This window comes from Bolinopsis microptera, chromosome 12, assembly GCF_026151205.1.
Source record: "Bolinopsis microptera isolate Bmic1 chromosome 12, MBARI_Bmic_1.0, whole genome shotgun sequence".
NCBI classification, from domain to species: Eukaryota; Metazoa; Ctenophora; class Tentaculata; order Lobata; family Bolinopsidae; genus Bolinopsis; species Bolinopsis microptera.
The window spans coordinates 14,124,064-14,141,742 of NC_087083.1; the positions used below are offsets into that span (position 1 = coordinate 14,124,064).

Consider the following 17,679-nt stretch of genomic DNA (forward strand, 5'->3'; position numbering starts at 1 on the left):
AATATTGTATACTACGATGCAGTTCCCGGAGTAATATTGTATACTACGACATGCAGTTCCCGGAGTAATATTGTATACTACGATGCAGTTCCCGGAGTAATATTGTATACTACGATGCAGTTCCCTGAGTAATATTGTATACTACGATGCAGTTCCCTGAGTAATATTGTATACTACGATGCAGTTCCCTGAGTAATATTGTATACTACGATGCAGTTCCCTGAGTAATATTGTATACTACGACATGCAGTTCCCGGAGTAATATTGTATACTACGATGCAGTTCCCGGAGTAATATTGTATACTACGATGCAGTTCCCGGAGTAATATTGTATACTACGATGCAGTTCCCTGAGTAATATTGTATACTACGATGCAGTTCCCTGAGTAATATTGTATACTACGATGCAGTTCCCTGAGTAATATTGTATACTACGATGCAGTTCCCTGAGTAATATTGTATACTACGATGCAGTTCCCGGAGTAATATTGTATACTACGATGCAGTTCCCTGAGTAATATTGTATACTACGATGCAGTTCCCGGAGTAATATTGTATACTACGACATGCAGTTCGCGTTCCAATCTTACAAGTATCTTACAAGTATCATGAGATACAGAAACTCATTCTATAGACATTACTCGGTTTGATTAACATTTTTACTCACAAACAGTTATCAATTTTCAGGATAAATCAGATTCCTAAAATTTGTATTAAAGATTAATATTTTGATGAACTGTTGTCTTTCTTGTCTCCTACTAAATCAAAGATACTAAAGACAAAGTAAAGTGCACAACAAAAGTTAAACCGTGTAGATGTAAGATTGTCCACAAGGACGAACCTGGGAAAACAACTAAACACTGGGCAGTGCCTTTAAGACAATGAAGACCTAAAGATGTGGATACTGGCGGGGAGGTGAAACACATTTGTTTACGTTTTAACTTTTAAGTGGCGCCTTTATTCAGCAGGTTGAAGAGGTGAAACACATTTGTTTACGTTTTAAGAGTTTAAGTGGCGCCTCTATTCAGCAGGTTGAAGAGGTATTATAGAAGGCTTGTAACACTTGTAACTCCTTCTTGTTACCCCCCTTTGAAGGAAATAATTCGGGACCTTCAAAGGGGGGTAACAAGAAGGAGTTAGAAGGAGCGTTACAAGCCTTCTATAATACCTCTTCAACCTGCTGAATAGAGGCGCCACTACGTAAACAAATGTGTTTCACCTCCCCGCCAGTATCCACATCTATAAAGTTAAGAATAAATAATACTGCTTCAACATAAGATACACTACAAAGCGTTTGTTCATTGATAATGTCAGAGTGAACAGTAATTTGGATATTCTATTAGTATTATCAGATGCCGAACATTGGGTCCTAGTATTAATCAAACTATTCGGTGGCGCCCACTCTTCCTCCATGTCCATAGAGGCCACATCAAATGGTCATGGTGAAGTCTACTGAAGTCTCTAAAGTTTCCCCCGGTGGCCGGTTGCGGTGTAGGACACAAGTGTCAAGTAAGTCACCTTACTATCCGAGATAGTATCTAGCCTTACCTTATACTGTTATAGTCAGTGTAATAAGCGCCAAGCGCGAGCACAGAACTTTTTTTCTCCGATTTCGATAAATTTGGTACCAAAAGTTGTCTAAAAATGTGAATAAAATAAATCCGCCGTGTAGCAATTTTCGCTAAAAATGCTACACGGCGCTTGTTCGCCGCGCGTGCTTTTTTCGCGCAAATTTTTAGTTTTTGGCCTATAACTTTCACATTTTCAGTTATTATCACATAATTATTATGGCATCGTAATCAGCTCATCGAGACAAAACTTTTAGTACTAATATTTTAAGATTTAAAGGAAAATTATTTTCAAAAATTTTTAATCTGAACACAAGGGTGTGAAATTTTGAACAAATTTTTGAAAATTTTTGTGCCTTACATATTATAATCTTGGTACTAAAAGTTGCGTCTGACTAAGCTCATTACGATCCTGTCTGAATTATTTCAAAATATTTAACATTATAGGAGTTATAGGCATTTTAAGCAATAAATTACCCATTTTTCGTCCTTTGTACACTCTTGCGATGCACAAAAGGCCCACATACAGCTCGACGTTATCGTGCTACACGGTGAATTTTCATTATTCACACTTAGATGCAACTTTTGGTACCAAATTTATCAAAATCAGACCCAAAAAATTCTGTGCCAGCTCATGGCGCTTATTACATAGACTATTAGGACTAAGCCTGTTGAGGGTGATCCTATTAATAGGAGAAAATACCACATGCTGACAAAGACACGGCTGTCGGGGGATACATTTGGAGCTGTTTGACACGTGAGACGCCTTGATTAAAAGAATTCTATCAATCAATTGGCATTGTGTCTATAAAATTATTATTAAGAAACTGTTTACACCATTAAAATATTCAAAACCCCTAAAAGAAATCAAGTCATCCTAAAATGGTGATCAGTACAGATCAAGACAGCTAGAGTTAAAATTTGTTTCTCCAAGCAACTCTATCATCGGCTAATATCTTAAGCTTATTAAGATCATTCAAAGAGTTAAGTTTTAAACCTATACGGGTCAAATCATTCACAATAATCTTGAACAAATTCTTACGATGCGCACCGACGCGCCCTTTACAGTTTGTTGTGACAGCAAACTTTAACGCTAATGCAGCGGGGGAGTCATCAGCACTACGCAAGATATGACCTATAAGGAGCTTCCACCTTGCTTTAGGGACACGATCTGATAGCTTTACTGAGTTACATCTTAGGTATAAGTTTGCATTGGATATTGTTCCATGAGGCCAATAAATGTTTAGTAATGATCTAAGGTGTTTTCTATGAAATAACATTTCAAATTGTACTTAAAAGAAGTACGTATCAAAAAGTGTAGATAAGAGCGACGAGGGGGAGGAAGAGGAAGGCAGTGATGGTAGTGGCAGAGTTACATCCATCTCCTTTACGCTCATGACATGTGCTGTTAGCTGCACAGGGGCCACATCCAGCGTTGGGGCTGGTGTAGGTGGGCATGGCAATGTCGTCCGGACTGAAATTGTTAATGGAAATTTAAATAAAATTGCTATTCATGATAGACGTTGCTTCGGCGATATCTATCATACAAATATTGATAAAATTCAGTCTCATCGTAAACAATGACAGACTGTGAAAATACTTTTATACTAGACTGAAGAGTTCATTTTGATCCACCCTGATTTTAGTTTAATTTAGATTAGATCTCAAAACAAGCTAAAATTCAATCGTTATAAACTAACGTGTTGCACTTGCAAACAGGATAATCGTCTATTTGGCAAGTTGTGGGGATGACTGCTTGGACGAACTCCCTCGTTTTTGGGTCAAATGAGAAATCGTAGCACATGAAGCTCTTGCTGGCTGCTTGAGGAACATTGCAAGGTAGATTAGTTGGAATTGTAGATAATAATTGAGATTAAGTTCAGACGAGTAAATAACAAAATAAGTGATATTACTATTTCAAATTCAATTAGCAAGTTTTATTGATAATAATATGTTGTATAAACTGAAAAAATAATGCACATATAGTTAGTTACCTTGGGTGAGACTAATCAGAACCGTGAGGGATAGCGCAAACATCATAGATCTCATTTTGGATTGGGTTGAACTGTTCATGTTGAAGCTGTTGCTAGAATCATATTTATATTATATTATATTTAAAACTTTAGCTTAAAACTCCGTTACAAATTAAACTGGGATTTGGTAATACTACACCTTAGATCAATAAAATATGATAAAGTAATGTATGGTAATAAAGTAATGTTTGGTCATGCTTGTACAGGAGTTGCATCTGCACTCGATATCTGTGTTTTGGTGACCCACAAGTCATTTTATTACATAAATTTTAAGTATTTTGCATAGTTAACTAGCTTGCAAATCTCCACTTTCTCTCAAGGTGTATTTTGTAGTTTATTCCATTGTATACTTTGTATGTATAAATTGATTGATATAAAGGATTTCAATAAAAATAAATAAAACGAGGCATAACACACACATTCACTAGATCACTAGCATACGAGCTGACCTGCCCAACTGGTCCAGTGAGCGGGAAACGGAGAAAAAGCTCTGGTGACGTCATAATCACGTGACCTTAGACCCAATAAACTGGGTTCTGGCCTGGTAAGCTCCCTGTTAACTGATCGTGAGGTGACATCTTGTTAACCCAATCAATGTCTGGAAGGCTGCAAATTTTCACATGCCAAGCTCTTAAGATTTTTAAGGAGTTGTGCGAGATGACGATACATAGAGGCCGCAGAATTATGAGGAATACCAGATCCTGGTAGAACCTAAGCGATCCATGATATCACAACAGGCCCTAAACACACAGCAACACTAACAAGATCGAGCGAAGTGAGCTCATCCAGGAAATGGCGCGGAACTGAAATAATCAGCCATGAGTTTATCAGCTAATGTTATAATGGAATTTGTTTTGATATAGCTGAACTTGAGCACAGGATAATTCATCAGGCTTTTTTCACAAAAATAACACGTGCAATGACGATTCCGTTCAAATACCTAATAAGCTATATTCCTGAATTCGAGAAAAATGTAAGTCCGACTACTTATTCCTTAAAACCTTTTTGCCTTGGTTGGGAAAAATTGAAAGTTGAAGGTACAAATTTGAGCTGCCATTATAATCATACATTTTAAACTATGATACCCATAATATTTGTTCTTATTAATATTACTTCAGATTAGAGCACAGGTGTAGTAGGAGCAGGGAGGCCAACATCTCTCTCAACATTTCCAAAACTGGAAATCCGGACGTTCGGGGGAGGGGGTGGTTTTGAAAATTCGGACACACCCGGAGTCCGGACAGGGGGAGGGGGGTGGTATGAAAATCTGTGATTTTTTGGCGGACGTCCTAAGTTATATAGACTCGACGAGAACAAACTTGAACATCAACTTTACAACCCATTGTTATGTCAGGAAAGGGCACATAACCGATTTATCAATCTATGGGAAACAGAAAGACAAAGCAATAAGAAGCTTACGTTCTATAATAAAGTTAAAGGTGCTTTCGAGCAGGAGCCGTACCTCACGCTACCGTCGAGAACTGGAAGCAACTTAGTGGCTAGGATCCGAATGAGCGGACATAAGCTAAACGTAGAAACTGGAAGATATGGGAGCAGAACTGGAAGTCAACATCACAGAATTTGTGAATTCTGCAGCGAAAAGTCCATGATGGAGCTCTTTGTTAATCTTCCTTGTGTTGATCCGATAATAGAAGATGAAGAACACTTCCTTAGAACATGTCCCAGGTACCATTCCAGTAGGACTAACATGAAGGAGCCCACAAAGTCATTACTATTTCATGACATGAAGAGCCTCTTTCTACCGGAGCACATAGTGGAATTCACCAAGTTCGTCGCTCAGCTATGCAGAACACGATTCCCTATAAAGAAGAAACACGAACATTAGTGTCTCAGTACGGGATATCACATTTTCTCCACAGCCCCTTCATTTTCACTTTTTCTTTACACTCATCAAACACCTTAATGGTAACGGATTTTCTATTTGGATTTCGGACTTTGACCTTTAGCTATGCTGATCTGACATTATCTCACTGTAATATAGATCTATTTTTTGTAAACCTTGTAAACCTTGTAAACCTTGTAGACTAGCAGGAACCCGTCTAACCCTAAAGCGGTGTCAAGACTCGAGAGACTAAAATAATTATTACCTATTTAATTCGCGTTTTTGACACCACTTGAGAGTCCAAATTTTGGGCACTAAAATTATTATTCCTTGGCCAATTTTTTATTTTTTCATGCTGATTTGAAGGCCATTAAAGCATTTGACCCAGTCAAAAAAGTTTCAGTTGTATATGTTTTACGGTTTTTGCGGAAAGTCGCGTTAAAGTTGATGCCGTGGTGTCAGTAAAATGGCACGGATATATACACATTATATATATATATATCGTCTCGCTTTATATATAGTAAGATGGCCCCTTATTTGACTCAATGATGAACGTCTGATATCATACAACTTTAACATCTACAGGATGTAAAATATTGTATAAATATAATAATTGTATAATATAAGCAAGTTTTTGACCTCGATGAATTCAAGAATGCTGTACAATATTATTTTCACAGCAGCTAAATATACCTTCCTTTTGTGTGTGCCACCTTCGTTCTAGCGACACATTTGTTGACAACAAGGAAAAATATTTCCATTTTATAGGTGTCAGGATTTTAACGGTTGAATATTCATTATTTACATTGTTAACGTATTATGTGTAGCATAATGTATATTTTATGCTTTGTAGAGTTTTGTTTGGCCTTCAATATTAACCTTGTTATTTAGATAGTTTACTTTATTTTGTTCGTCAGCTGTATTCGATGTGAATTTTGGTTGGGAGGGGATGCATATTTTTAACCAATCAGCACTCACTAATGACCAATCATACTCTAGAATCACATCACGTGTCTAATTTATATGTTTCACCTCCCCAACATAACAATTGTTATTGAAGTAAAAGTGCTGGCAAGCATTTATCTCAGGAAGCGTACAATTTGTTCATTTATAATGTCAGAGTGAAATATCTGAAATTCTTAAATTAAAATCAGGAGAAGTCTTAATTTCCCTAGTCGAGGTTTGAGGTTTGAGGTTTGAGGTTTCAGGGTTCAGGTTTGAGGTTTGAGGGTGCAATTGCCCTTAAAGATTTTATATTTTCTGCTGAAACCCTGAAAACACAGAACCTTATCAGCGGGAATCAAGTTACCAGTATTACCGTAATATAAATATCTCCGGGATTTCGACGCGGGATCATATTATCACTCAGCCCGGCCCGCTGTTAGATAAACATCTCAAGGTGATATCATCCCGCCCCGGAAATTTGTATAAACCCGGCCCGCTTTTTAGTCGTAACTGATGTTTATCATTCAATTCTCCGACTTACAATAATCAATGATACTGCTGATTAGAACTCGATAATAGTAGAACAGTTAGACGCGCGATCACGTGGGCGCGTCACGTGCGTACCACGTGCCACCAATAGCATACGCCGAGTCTATACCACGTGACACGAAAGCGCACCACGTGATATGAAACATCGTAACCGTCCACTTCTTTTACACGCAAATTCCTGGGAACGTTGCCAAAGCAGCTAATTCTTGGAATTTCTCCAACGCGTGGCGTGAGAAGTTGGCGATTAGCCAGCTACCCTTGTCCGTGCCCTAAAAATAGTATTGTTTTGCTTGCTCTCCTTCCAGCTCTTGTTCCTGCTAACGTTCAAGCTATTGCTCCACTATGACAGATCGGTTTGACATTCAGATTGATGAACTGCTTTCCAATCGTGTTCCGAAATCCCTTGTCGAAATCGCCGGAGATAATTATAATCCATAAACACTTCACGCTCAGGGCTAAATAAATGTAATCCCTCAGCTGGCGCTTCGGGATTACATATTAACACAAAACTCGTGCGCTGCGCGCACTCGTATGTGTTTATCAGATCATCCCGCTAGCGCGGGATGATCTGTTATATAAACCCTTTGCGTGGCGGGTTTATGTTATTATGGCTACTCTGAGAACCAACCAACCGTTACCTAGCAGCAGAGATAATAGTGTGCCAGATGTAACGAATGGGAGGGCTCTACAGAGTGACGCAAGAGCAATGACTTAACTTTAGGCCTTACTCCGTCTACAGTTATAGAGCTCAAATTTCACATTTCATTATATGTCAGGACCATGATCACAACGGTTTGTGTGTTATACTGTGATGCTGTCGTTTGGAAAATTTCAGTTTCGTTCTGGTAAATTAAATAAACACCTTCTAGGTTTACTAGCTGGTGTTTTACTGATTTAACTTGTTCTCGTTAATTCTTTAAGTCAAGTCAGGGACATTTTCTTCGAAAAAAGTGCACATTTAGAGGTACATTTAGAGGTACATTTAGAGGTACATTTAGAGGTACATTTAGAGGTACATTTAGAGGTACATTTAGAGGTATATTTAGAGGTATATCTAGAGGTATATTTAGAGGTATATTTAGAGGTACATTTAGAGGTACATTTAGAGGTACATTTAGAGGTACATTTAGAGGTAAATTTCAATGTACACAGTCAGTCCCTTTGTAAACTTATTAATATTAATGGCTAGAGTGATTGATAACAATAACATGTACATTGTACATTATAGTTGAAGGTTGTACCTATGAAATTATTCTGTTTGTTGGAGTATTGAGAGCAACTATACCATGAGGCCTATAAGAGTATAAGCCAGGAGTATACATGAGATGAGCTGTTTAGAGTCTTGTTGCTTTATAAGGTATAGTTTTACACTATGTGTAGTGTTCATTCCTTCAGTCGTTATGATCAAACTAAAGAATCGATTCTCTCATTCAATACCACCTAAACTAGACCGAAACCTCTAACTAGTGCGATGTTTATACCCCCTTCTGACACCATAATCGCTATACTTACTGTCCGATGAGCAGGGGCTTTTAGGAAGTTCAATTGCTATACTTGATAATCACGTTAATTAAGTTTGACTTTAGTTCCTAACCATATTAAAGTACACACTTCCGATACAACCAAATTGTAGAGGCACACTTCTCTCCTTTACATATTTATTGTTGAAGTAAAGTAAGGCACACTCCTTACTGTTGTATCAGACACGCTTCTGATACAACCAAATTGCACTTCTCTCCTTTTTTTGTTCTTGATATCGGGGCACACTTTCCGATCGTTTGATACTAGTGAGTGTAGACTGTCATAGATAGGAACGCCCACTTTCTCGCCACGTAGACCACGTAAAGTTATACTAGTTAGTTTACTAAGACCAGTTTACAACAATGTTGAGTTCTTAACTGAAAGCGTTCTCATTTTATGACAACAATAGCGAAAGAAGGAGTGGCGTGCCACACCCACTGTTATCTATGAAATTTTAGGCACTATCCGTCGCGGAGTCGAGTCCGCGGCGGAGCCGCCGGACTCCGAGCGGACTCCGGCGGAGCCGCCGGACTCCGAGCGGACTCCGGCGGTGCTCCGCCAAAATGTATTTACAGTGGACTTGAGTACATTTTGGCGGACTCCGAGCGGAGCCGAGCGGACTCCGAGCGGACTTTAAAGTCCGCCGCGGACTCCGAGCGGCTCCGCGGCGGCTCGGCGGAGTGTCCGCCGCGGACTAAGCCACTAGGCGGACTCCGGTCCGCCGCGGACTCCGGCGGAGTGCTTGGCGGACTCCGCCGGACCTCTCCGCCAGACTTGAATCCGGCGGAGCTTGGCGGAGTCCGCCAGCTCGGCGGACTCCGCTCGGAGTCCGCCGGACTCCAACAGAGTCCACTGACTTCCGACCTCCGTCTTCCGACCCTCGGCTAAATTTGTCACGTGACATACAACATAGCATTTTGCAATATTGTGGTCAGATGAAAAGGTCGCTAGTGATAAACCTTAACCATTACCCTCACAATGTCAATAGTGTACAACTCTAGTCCTAACTTTGACCCTATAATGTATAAACGTTGACCCTAACCCTCCACCAAACCGTCCGCAGCGAAATATCAATGTCATTGACTGGTCACGTGACCAAAACAATTTTTGTCATATTATCTCATATGGGGAAGCGTTTTTAGTTTTACCCTACACGTTGCATGTGGCGTCATTCGGCCGGATCCCAGCAAGCAAAAATACGTCGACCATCACAGGACGACGCCAGCCAGCACTCTCTACGCTCTTCGAGCTCCGATCGTCCTGTGACGAAGTAAGGACGAAGCCTGAGGTCCTCAGGTAACATCGACCACCGATTGAAAATTCAAAGATTTTTTGACATAAAGGTCAAATGTAAAACTAAAATCTTGATGCTGATTGATTGACGACGTCAATTTTTGAGCACAGCGCGAGCGCATGCGGAAAAGGACCGCGTAGCTAGTCAAGATGTTGATAAATATTTGGCTTGTGGCGCGATGTGTTGCTCTAACTATAGCCCTTTCGCTTGCAGTAGCGCGCGACCAAATTATCTTTTGGTGCATCAAAAATTAGTGCCTCAGACGATTGCATCAGATACATTGGTTTTTGATGTAGTGCCTCAAGGGCCCCAGACGAGTGCCCCAAGTTCCCCAAACAAGTGCCCCAAACGAGTGCCCCAGTCTTGATCTTGATATGATTCAATTTTTAAAAATTTCTCAGTTATTAAGTCAATAATTGCCACATGTTATGTGTCCCTCACTGCGCGCGCAGTGAGGTATATCTGATATCAGCTCATAAACTTTATTGTTTATGATAAATAAATTATATTATCAAACTACGCCAAGTTGGTACGGTGGAGTTTAGTTTATACTAGACTCTAGTGGGCGTTATAGAAGAAACCTTACAGTTACTTAGCCAGCTAATCTCAAGGTCGTTTCTCTCACCAGAGGCGCGGCAAAATTCACCGAGCATTAAGGAACGCGCGCTGGGTAAGAAGTAGGTAGTGCGCCATCGACAGTGAGCCGCGCGTGCCGACTGAAGGATGGTTTTTTAGCGCTAATTTCGGCCAGCACAATTTTCTTCAAACAAATAGATATAGAGTATCCTTCCCGACCTCCAATTGCAACAAAAATTGGTAAGCTTACTCATAAACTTACAAGGAAAGTGTCCGAAAAATTTAAAGCATATCCAACCATCACACATTATGTTACAGCTAAAAGCAGCGTATTTTGCCCCATTTTTATTACTATATCAACTCCGATATCCACCAAATTTTTCGGACAGTTGTGAAAGCCCAATTGGAAGGTCGTCGCCAATTTCCAGAATGATCTCATTTAAGGAACTGAAGATAAATCCGAATAATACGACAAAAATGGTCAAATTTGGACGAATTTGGTCAAATTACGCGACTTTTACAGCTACTTTTGCTCCAAAAGCCGCGCACCATCAAATATGGCACCTAGGCGAAACTCACTGATCTTTCCAAAAAGGTATAACAAATTTGGTATTGTGAAAATTCTCACAGTCTCTAGAAAACAGTGGTACAAAAATTTTTTAAATCCAAGCAACTTTATTTTTATCGTGCACCCCCTATAAGAAGAAACCTAGCCAGAGTGGAAGTCGGCGCCCTCATTAAATTTTTGGAGAAAATCGCTCGCGCTCGCCAAAATTTGGACCAGGACGATGTCCTAGCCTGGCAGCTCATTGCGCGTCGCAACGAGCTTTGTTGTTCGTCGACGTGCGACGAGCAACGAGAAAAATTGCGTGGCGCGTCGGGTGGCACATCTTAACGGGTGATACGCGTATAAATTTCGATCGCTGACGTACTACAGCGAACATCACAGCTGCGAGTGGCGTCAGCTAGTAGGATTTCATCCTACAATGCAAGGCACATCGCGTTCATTTAGCTAACCAGGTGCTTTCGCGCCGCTGCGGGCGCGCTTGTTCCACAAGTCATTTCCGGCGGTCGCGCGCTACTGCAAGCGAGAGGGCTATAGTTAGAGCAACACATCGCGCCACAAGCCAAATATTTATCAACATCTTGACTAGCTACGCGGTCCTTTTCCGCATGCGCTCGCGCTGTGCTCAAAAATTGACGTCGTCAATCAATCAGCATCAAGATTTTAGTTTTACATTTGACCTTTATGTCAAAAAATCTTTGAATTTTCAATCGGTGGTCGATGTTACCTGAGGACCTCAGGCTTCGTCCTTACTTCGTCACAGGACGATCGGAGCTCGAAGAGCGTAGAGAGTGCTGGCTGGCGTCGTCCTGTGATGGTCGACGTATTTTTGCTTGCTGGGATCCGGCCGAATGACGCCACATGCAACGTGTAGGGTAAAAATTGTTTTGGTCACGTGACCAGTCAATGACATTGATATTTCGCTGCGGACGGTTTGGTGGAGGGTTAGGGTCAACGTTTATACATTATAGGGTCAAAGTTAGGACTAGAGTTGTACACTATTGACATTGTGAGGGTAATGGTTAAGGTTTATCACTAGCGACCTTTTCATCTGACCACAATATTGCAAAATGCTATGTTGTATGTCACGTGACAAATTTAGCCGAGGGTCGGAAGACGGAGGTCGGAAGTCAGTGGACTCTGTTGGAGTCCGGCGGACTCCGAGCGGAGTCCGCCGAGCTGGCGGACTCCGCCAAGCTCCGCCGGACTCCGCCGGATTCAAGTCTGGCGGAGAGGTCCGGCGGAGTCCGCCAAGCACTCCGCCGGAGTCCGCGGCGGACCGGAGTCCGCCTAGTGGCTTAGTCCACTAGTCCACATTTTGGCGGAGCACCGCCGGAGTCCGCTCGGAATCCGGCGGCTCCGCCGGAGTCCGCTCGGAGTCCGCTCGGAGTCCGGCGGCTCCGCCGCGGACTCGACTCCGCGACGGATAGTGCCAAATTTTACGCAACTTTTAGAAAATCTAAGTTTACGGTAATTTTTAGCATCTGGGTACCAGAAATTTCACCCATTTTAACTTAAATCCCTGACACGTTTGGGTTGGCCATAGACTATAAAGTTTAAAATGAAGTTGGGGTAAAGTTAGGGTTAGATGTGTTCGTAAAGTCACATGCTCAGGTTGGAATGTGGTGTAGATTATAGTTGTAGTTGTACATTAGCAGCTGAGCATTAGTTATTAGCTTGAACATTGCCAACCTCCAGTGACTTTAGAAATATTTTGGTTGAAGTTACCGAGCTTGCAGTAGCAGAGAATTATTCCATATTCATACAGTGAACTAAAAAATATTGCGTTAAATCATCTCGTAATCAGTAATAACATTATGTAAAATATTTCATCTCCGTCAGACAAACCAGATAATGTTCACTTTTCTCGACTTGTTAACGGTACATTCTGTTACGCTAATGTTTGCTGGTGGCCCAGTAATATTACTGATTTTGTAAATTTAACTTTGTATCAATTAAAAGTAATAAAACCATGGAGCCTTGTTAAAGTGGCGGCTTTTATCAATAGCTAGAATAGGACAGGGTCACAGTTTAACTCTTACTTTCTAGAGTATTCTGTATTTAAAGTTAAAATTATTATGATATTGATATTGTTCATACAGGTACCTGTAAAATGGATCGTGACAGCTCTGGTTTAAGGTTCTCGGAAGGTTGTGATGGGGTTCTGGACCACGCTTTCAGGTAACCAACACTCTCGTGGTTACCCGGTAACCATGAACACTCTCGTAGTTACCCGGTAACCAACACTCTCGTAGTTACCCGGTAACCAACACTCTCGTGGTTACCCGGTAACCAACACTCTCCTGGTTACCCGGTAACCATGAACACTCTCGTAGTTACCCGGTAACCAACACTCTCGTGGTTACCCGGTAACCAACACTCTCGTGGTTACCCGGTAACCATGAACACTCTCGTAGTTACCCGGTAACCAACACTCTCGTGGTTACCCGGTAACCAACACTCTCGTGGTTACCCGGTAACCAACACTCTCCTGGTTACCCGGTAACCAACACTCTCCTGGTTACCCGGTAACCAACACTCTCGTGGTTACCCGGTAACCAACACTCTCGTGGTTACCCGGTAACCAACACTCTCGTGGTTACCCGGTAACCAACACTCTCGTGGTTACCCGGTAACCAACACTCTCCTGGTTACCCGGTAACAAACACTCTCGTGGTTACCCGGTAACCAACACTCTCGTGGTTACCCGGTAACCAACACTCTTGTGGTTACCCGGTAACCAACACTCTCGTGGTTACCCGGTAACCATGAACACTTTCGTGGTTACCAGGTAACCAACACTATCGTGGTTAACCGGTAACCATGAACACTCTCGTGGTTACCCGGTAACCAACACTCTCGTTTTTTACCCGGTAACCAACACTCTTCTGGTTACCCGGTAACCAACACTCTCGTGGTTACCCGGTAACCAACACTCTTCTGGTTACCCGGTAACAAACACTCTCGTGGTTACCCGGTAACCAACACTCTCGTGTTTACCCGGTAACCAACACTCTCGTGGTTAATTAATCATATTTTGAACCATTCTAGCTTTTTGCCATTGCTTAATTGAATGAGTACTTTATAACTTGTTATAACTTGATAATTATAACTACAGGTTAGGTCATCAGTACGATAGTGGAGACTACTACTGTGTGCTAGCCCGCTCTGATAACGGCCTCATACCAGGTGAAGTGTTTATCCTACATGTTCTTTACTCTTCTAATTACATTTCTGTGTATACTTTTACAAGAACGAGAAATAGTGTTAATTCAACTTAAAGATAACTTCGTAATATGAGCAGATATTTGAAGATATTTTAAAAGAAAAAACCACAATTTTTATTTTTACTCTAGAGAGTAACCAGCACTATGATACCCAGGCAAAGCTAAGCCTAACGGAGAAAGTTGCTGGTACCCGTACGGGGGTGAGGAGCATGAGTGTGAAGATTTCGAGTGGATCAGTTCTAATGGTCACGGAGTGATGATCAGACCTACCCTGGGGGAAGAAGAGGAAGCACCGGAGGGAGCCCTCAAACTTGGATCACAAGTAGCTAGTTTTACTTATCTAAACTGAGAATATAAACTTATCTATCTTTGGGCCATTCTCAGAAACCTACTATACCTCTTAGACTCATTCTAGATTGATATTACTAGGGTATTACCAGGCTGATAATCAGCCTATTTACTATTACCATGGGCTGGTTCTTATTCGTTGTAGCTGTGTCCAGCCTAGTATTGTATGAAACATTACTAGGGTGGTTATACCAACCTTACTAGCACCTAATATTACTAGCCTAGATCTAGTCTAGTAATACTAGTCTAGAACTAGAACTAGCATTACTAGTCTAGAATGGGTATAACAGTGTGAATTACCAGGATGATGACGAGTATTACGTAGTAGTAGCACATACGGAGGGAGGGTGATGTTCCGGGCAAGTCTAAGAACGGAAAATGTTGGTACTCATTCGGGGGAGAGGAAAAGAACGCCGACCACTTTTCTTATGTCGTCGGTTTGTTCCTTATACGTCATTTATAAGGACCAATAAACTAACAAACAATAAATGTAGTATTATTGGATTGAATTTGGTTTGATTAATCGTGAGTGTTATAAATATCTTCGTGTTGATATTTCATAGTCAGCCGCTTACACAGTAGTTACTGTATTCTACTGATTAACTTTTCGCTGCTTCATTTTCTGTAGAAAGCAAAGAAGCAGTGCTCAATTTAAATTTACCCGATTGATTCCCGTTAAAATTAGAAAATACTCACAAAATTATTGCTTAGTGCGTTTTGGAAATACTCACAACATTATTGCTTAGTGCGTTTTGGAAATACTCACAACATTATTGCTTAGTACGTTTTGAAATACTCACAACATTATTGCTTAGTGCGTTTTGGAATTGGGGGAACTGTCCTTTGTATGACGGAGCAAGGATTCACTTGGAGAGCCAACATGAACATGGTGGTACGGTTAGAGTTAACGAAGATGATGAGGTTGATGGAGAAGGTATGTGCTGCTTTTTATCAAAATCAAAAGGTCAACTAAAAGCTTTCACAATTTCTATCTGATTGTAAAGCTGCTTTGTGAAAAAATTCAAATATAAACTTATCTATGTAAGTGATGATTAAGAATATTTATGTTGAAGATCACCACTGAGAATTGAAATAATAATAAAACGTGTGCACGGATCAGGAGGTCACGGGAGTTGGGCAACCTATATAGTACAGAGAAACGAACACGATGGCACTGTCCGACTTCAGAATGATAACAAACCTCACCGCTTCCTGGCCATCAAGAAAACCGGTCTCACCACTGTAAGAATAAGTTAGAATGTTAGAATTTGCAGTATTTGAACGGTGTTATTACTAAAATCCAAACACACAGTGTCAGCAGGGCAAGTTCAGGATAAATGGAAACTAGATGATCTGTATTAAATGTTGATATTATGCTTATAATTGATGTATTTATAAACTTTAGTCTTTGGTTCACTTAAGCACCATGCAGCACACCCCAGCACCATGCAGCACACCCCATGTAAATTTCAAAACTTCGAGTACCCACCTAATTTTCAACGGATTATCATCAGTATATATGAGGGCAATATTATAAACACGCCCAAAACGGGTTATCACATATATTCTGCTAAGTGATTTCTTTTCGAGGGTCCAGGAACCCTTATTTCGGCTGAAAATATTTTTATTCAAAAAAGGTTTTTTCCTCGAAAAACCTCATTTTTGAAATTTGTGCAGTTTTCAGGCCAAAAGTCAATAATTATAAAGATAACATTCAATGACAATTAAAATATTAGGCGGTGTTAATTGGCCCAACAAACGATTATGTTTTAAATGAAATTATCGAAATAGGGCCGGAAGTTAAAAAGTACCTATAGTAGAGGCTCTTACGGGCAAAAAGACGTGTTTTCTGCTACGAGTTTAGAGACCTAACCGCTAATTGGACACAATAGTATGATGTCTAAGGATCGATAATATGTTAAGAAGTATAAATTTGGCCTTATTAGTCACGTGCTATACCAATGCGCGTTTTAAACTTTGACAGTCTATTACTCTAAGGCAAATAAAGTAATTATATCCATATTTTGTCAGCAATAAGATCACATTATTTTCTATTTAGTGTGAAAATATGAGCTAGAACGGACATAATCTCGCTGAGTTATAGCTGTTTGAAATTTATGATGAACGCGCGGGTGCCAATTGATAACAACTAAATGCTTTTGCGCGTAGTGCGCGTCGAAAATTTGGCAAAAACGCTTGCGGAGTGACAATATTCAAACTTCGATTAAGTATATGAAGTGGGTACTTCTCGGAAAGGAAAAATTTAGGCAAACACGATGTGACTATTTTTGGGTTGATTTAATACAACTGCAAAAAATTATTCAAACTTAAAGCAAAAAAGTCAAAATTTTTACCACTTTTTTGGATTTTTACCTCAGAACAAATAGAGGGATTTGTTTTATTTTTATACAATCTTGTGCGGCTGTCTTTTAGCTATCTTTATGCAAGTTTTGCCGACATGCCAACAAAATTAACTTGCTCAAAATATCAAAAAACATGGTTTTTTGGCCTATTTTTGGCCCAAAAATCGGTTTTTTGCGATTTTACCCCAGAACAATCAGTCCAATCATCTTGAAACCACTTTCAATCGATTCTACGGTCAAAAATACGTCTAGTAAGGTGTATCTGGGGTCCCTAACGTATCGAGCAGACAATGCCCGTAAGAGCCTCTACTACTAGAGTAATTCTATTACTAAAAACATCCTTCAGATACTTCTCCGAATACATTACTCAAAAGGCCTTTTATTGGTCTAACTTTGATAATGTCATTTGATGCCTAAGCGTCTGTTAGCCAAATTATAACTTCCTAAAATTGTCACTTGACTTGGAGGACTTCGCCGCTTCGACGCGCCGCGCAAACTATCATTCTTGCTTCGCGATTCTTGCTTCGACGATCGTTGCTCTGCTTCGCAGAGCAACGATCTCGACGGATTGACATCGTCAATCAATCACTTGACCAACAAATTTCAAAAATTGCATAAATTTGGCATTCGAAGTTTTGGAATTTACAAATCCCTATTTAATTATGGGAATCCCTTAAATGGTAAGATTATGTGTTATTATGTTATTATGACTAACAATAACATTTAACCACCAGGGTGCTGGGGGACGGAACTGCGTGTTTAGACCCAACTTCCACAAGAACGGAACTGTTTCCTTCATGTCTGTTAACTTTCCTGGTCGACATATCGGTTAGTGTTAGAAGCAAGT

General features: G+C 40.5%; 2 protein-coding genes across 6 annotated transcripts in view; both read left to right on the forward strand.

Moving 5' to 3' along the window:
* LOC134824379 (uncharacterized) overlaps positions 1-17,679 on the forward strand; it is an 87,247-nt gene that overhangs the window by 68,105 nt on the left and 1,463 nt on the right. For 4 of the 5 annotated variants that reach the window (XR_010161395.1, XR_010161394.1, XM_063836277.1 and 1 more), the window contains 7 exons: positions 12,995-13,075; positions 14,013-14,083; positions 14,277-14,443; positions 14,773-14,906; positions 15,285-15,403; positions 15,590-15,711; positions 17,567-17,660. Coding sequence is in view for 2 of the 5 variants with exons in the window: in XM_063836277.1 (XP_063692347.1) it covers positions 14,848-14,906; positions 15,285-15,403; positions 15,590-15,711; positions 17,567-17,660 (394 nt within the window). In the remaining 3 variants the exon portion in view is untranslated. Of the gene's footprint in view, positions 1-12,994; positions 13,076-14,012; positions 14,084-14,276; positions 14,444-14,772; positions 14,907-15,180; positions 15,195-15,284; positions 15,404-15,589; positions 15,712-17,566; positions 17,661-17,679 lie in introns of those variants that run through there. The other variant, XR_010161396.1, reaches the window with a different exon arrangement.
* The window catches only part of LOC134824377 (uncharacterized), an 84,390-nt gene that overhangs the window by 58,356 nt on the left and 8,355 nt on the right, over positions 1-17,679 (forward strand). The window lies entirely within an intron of this gene.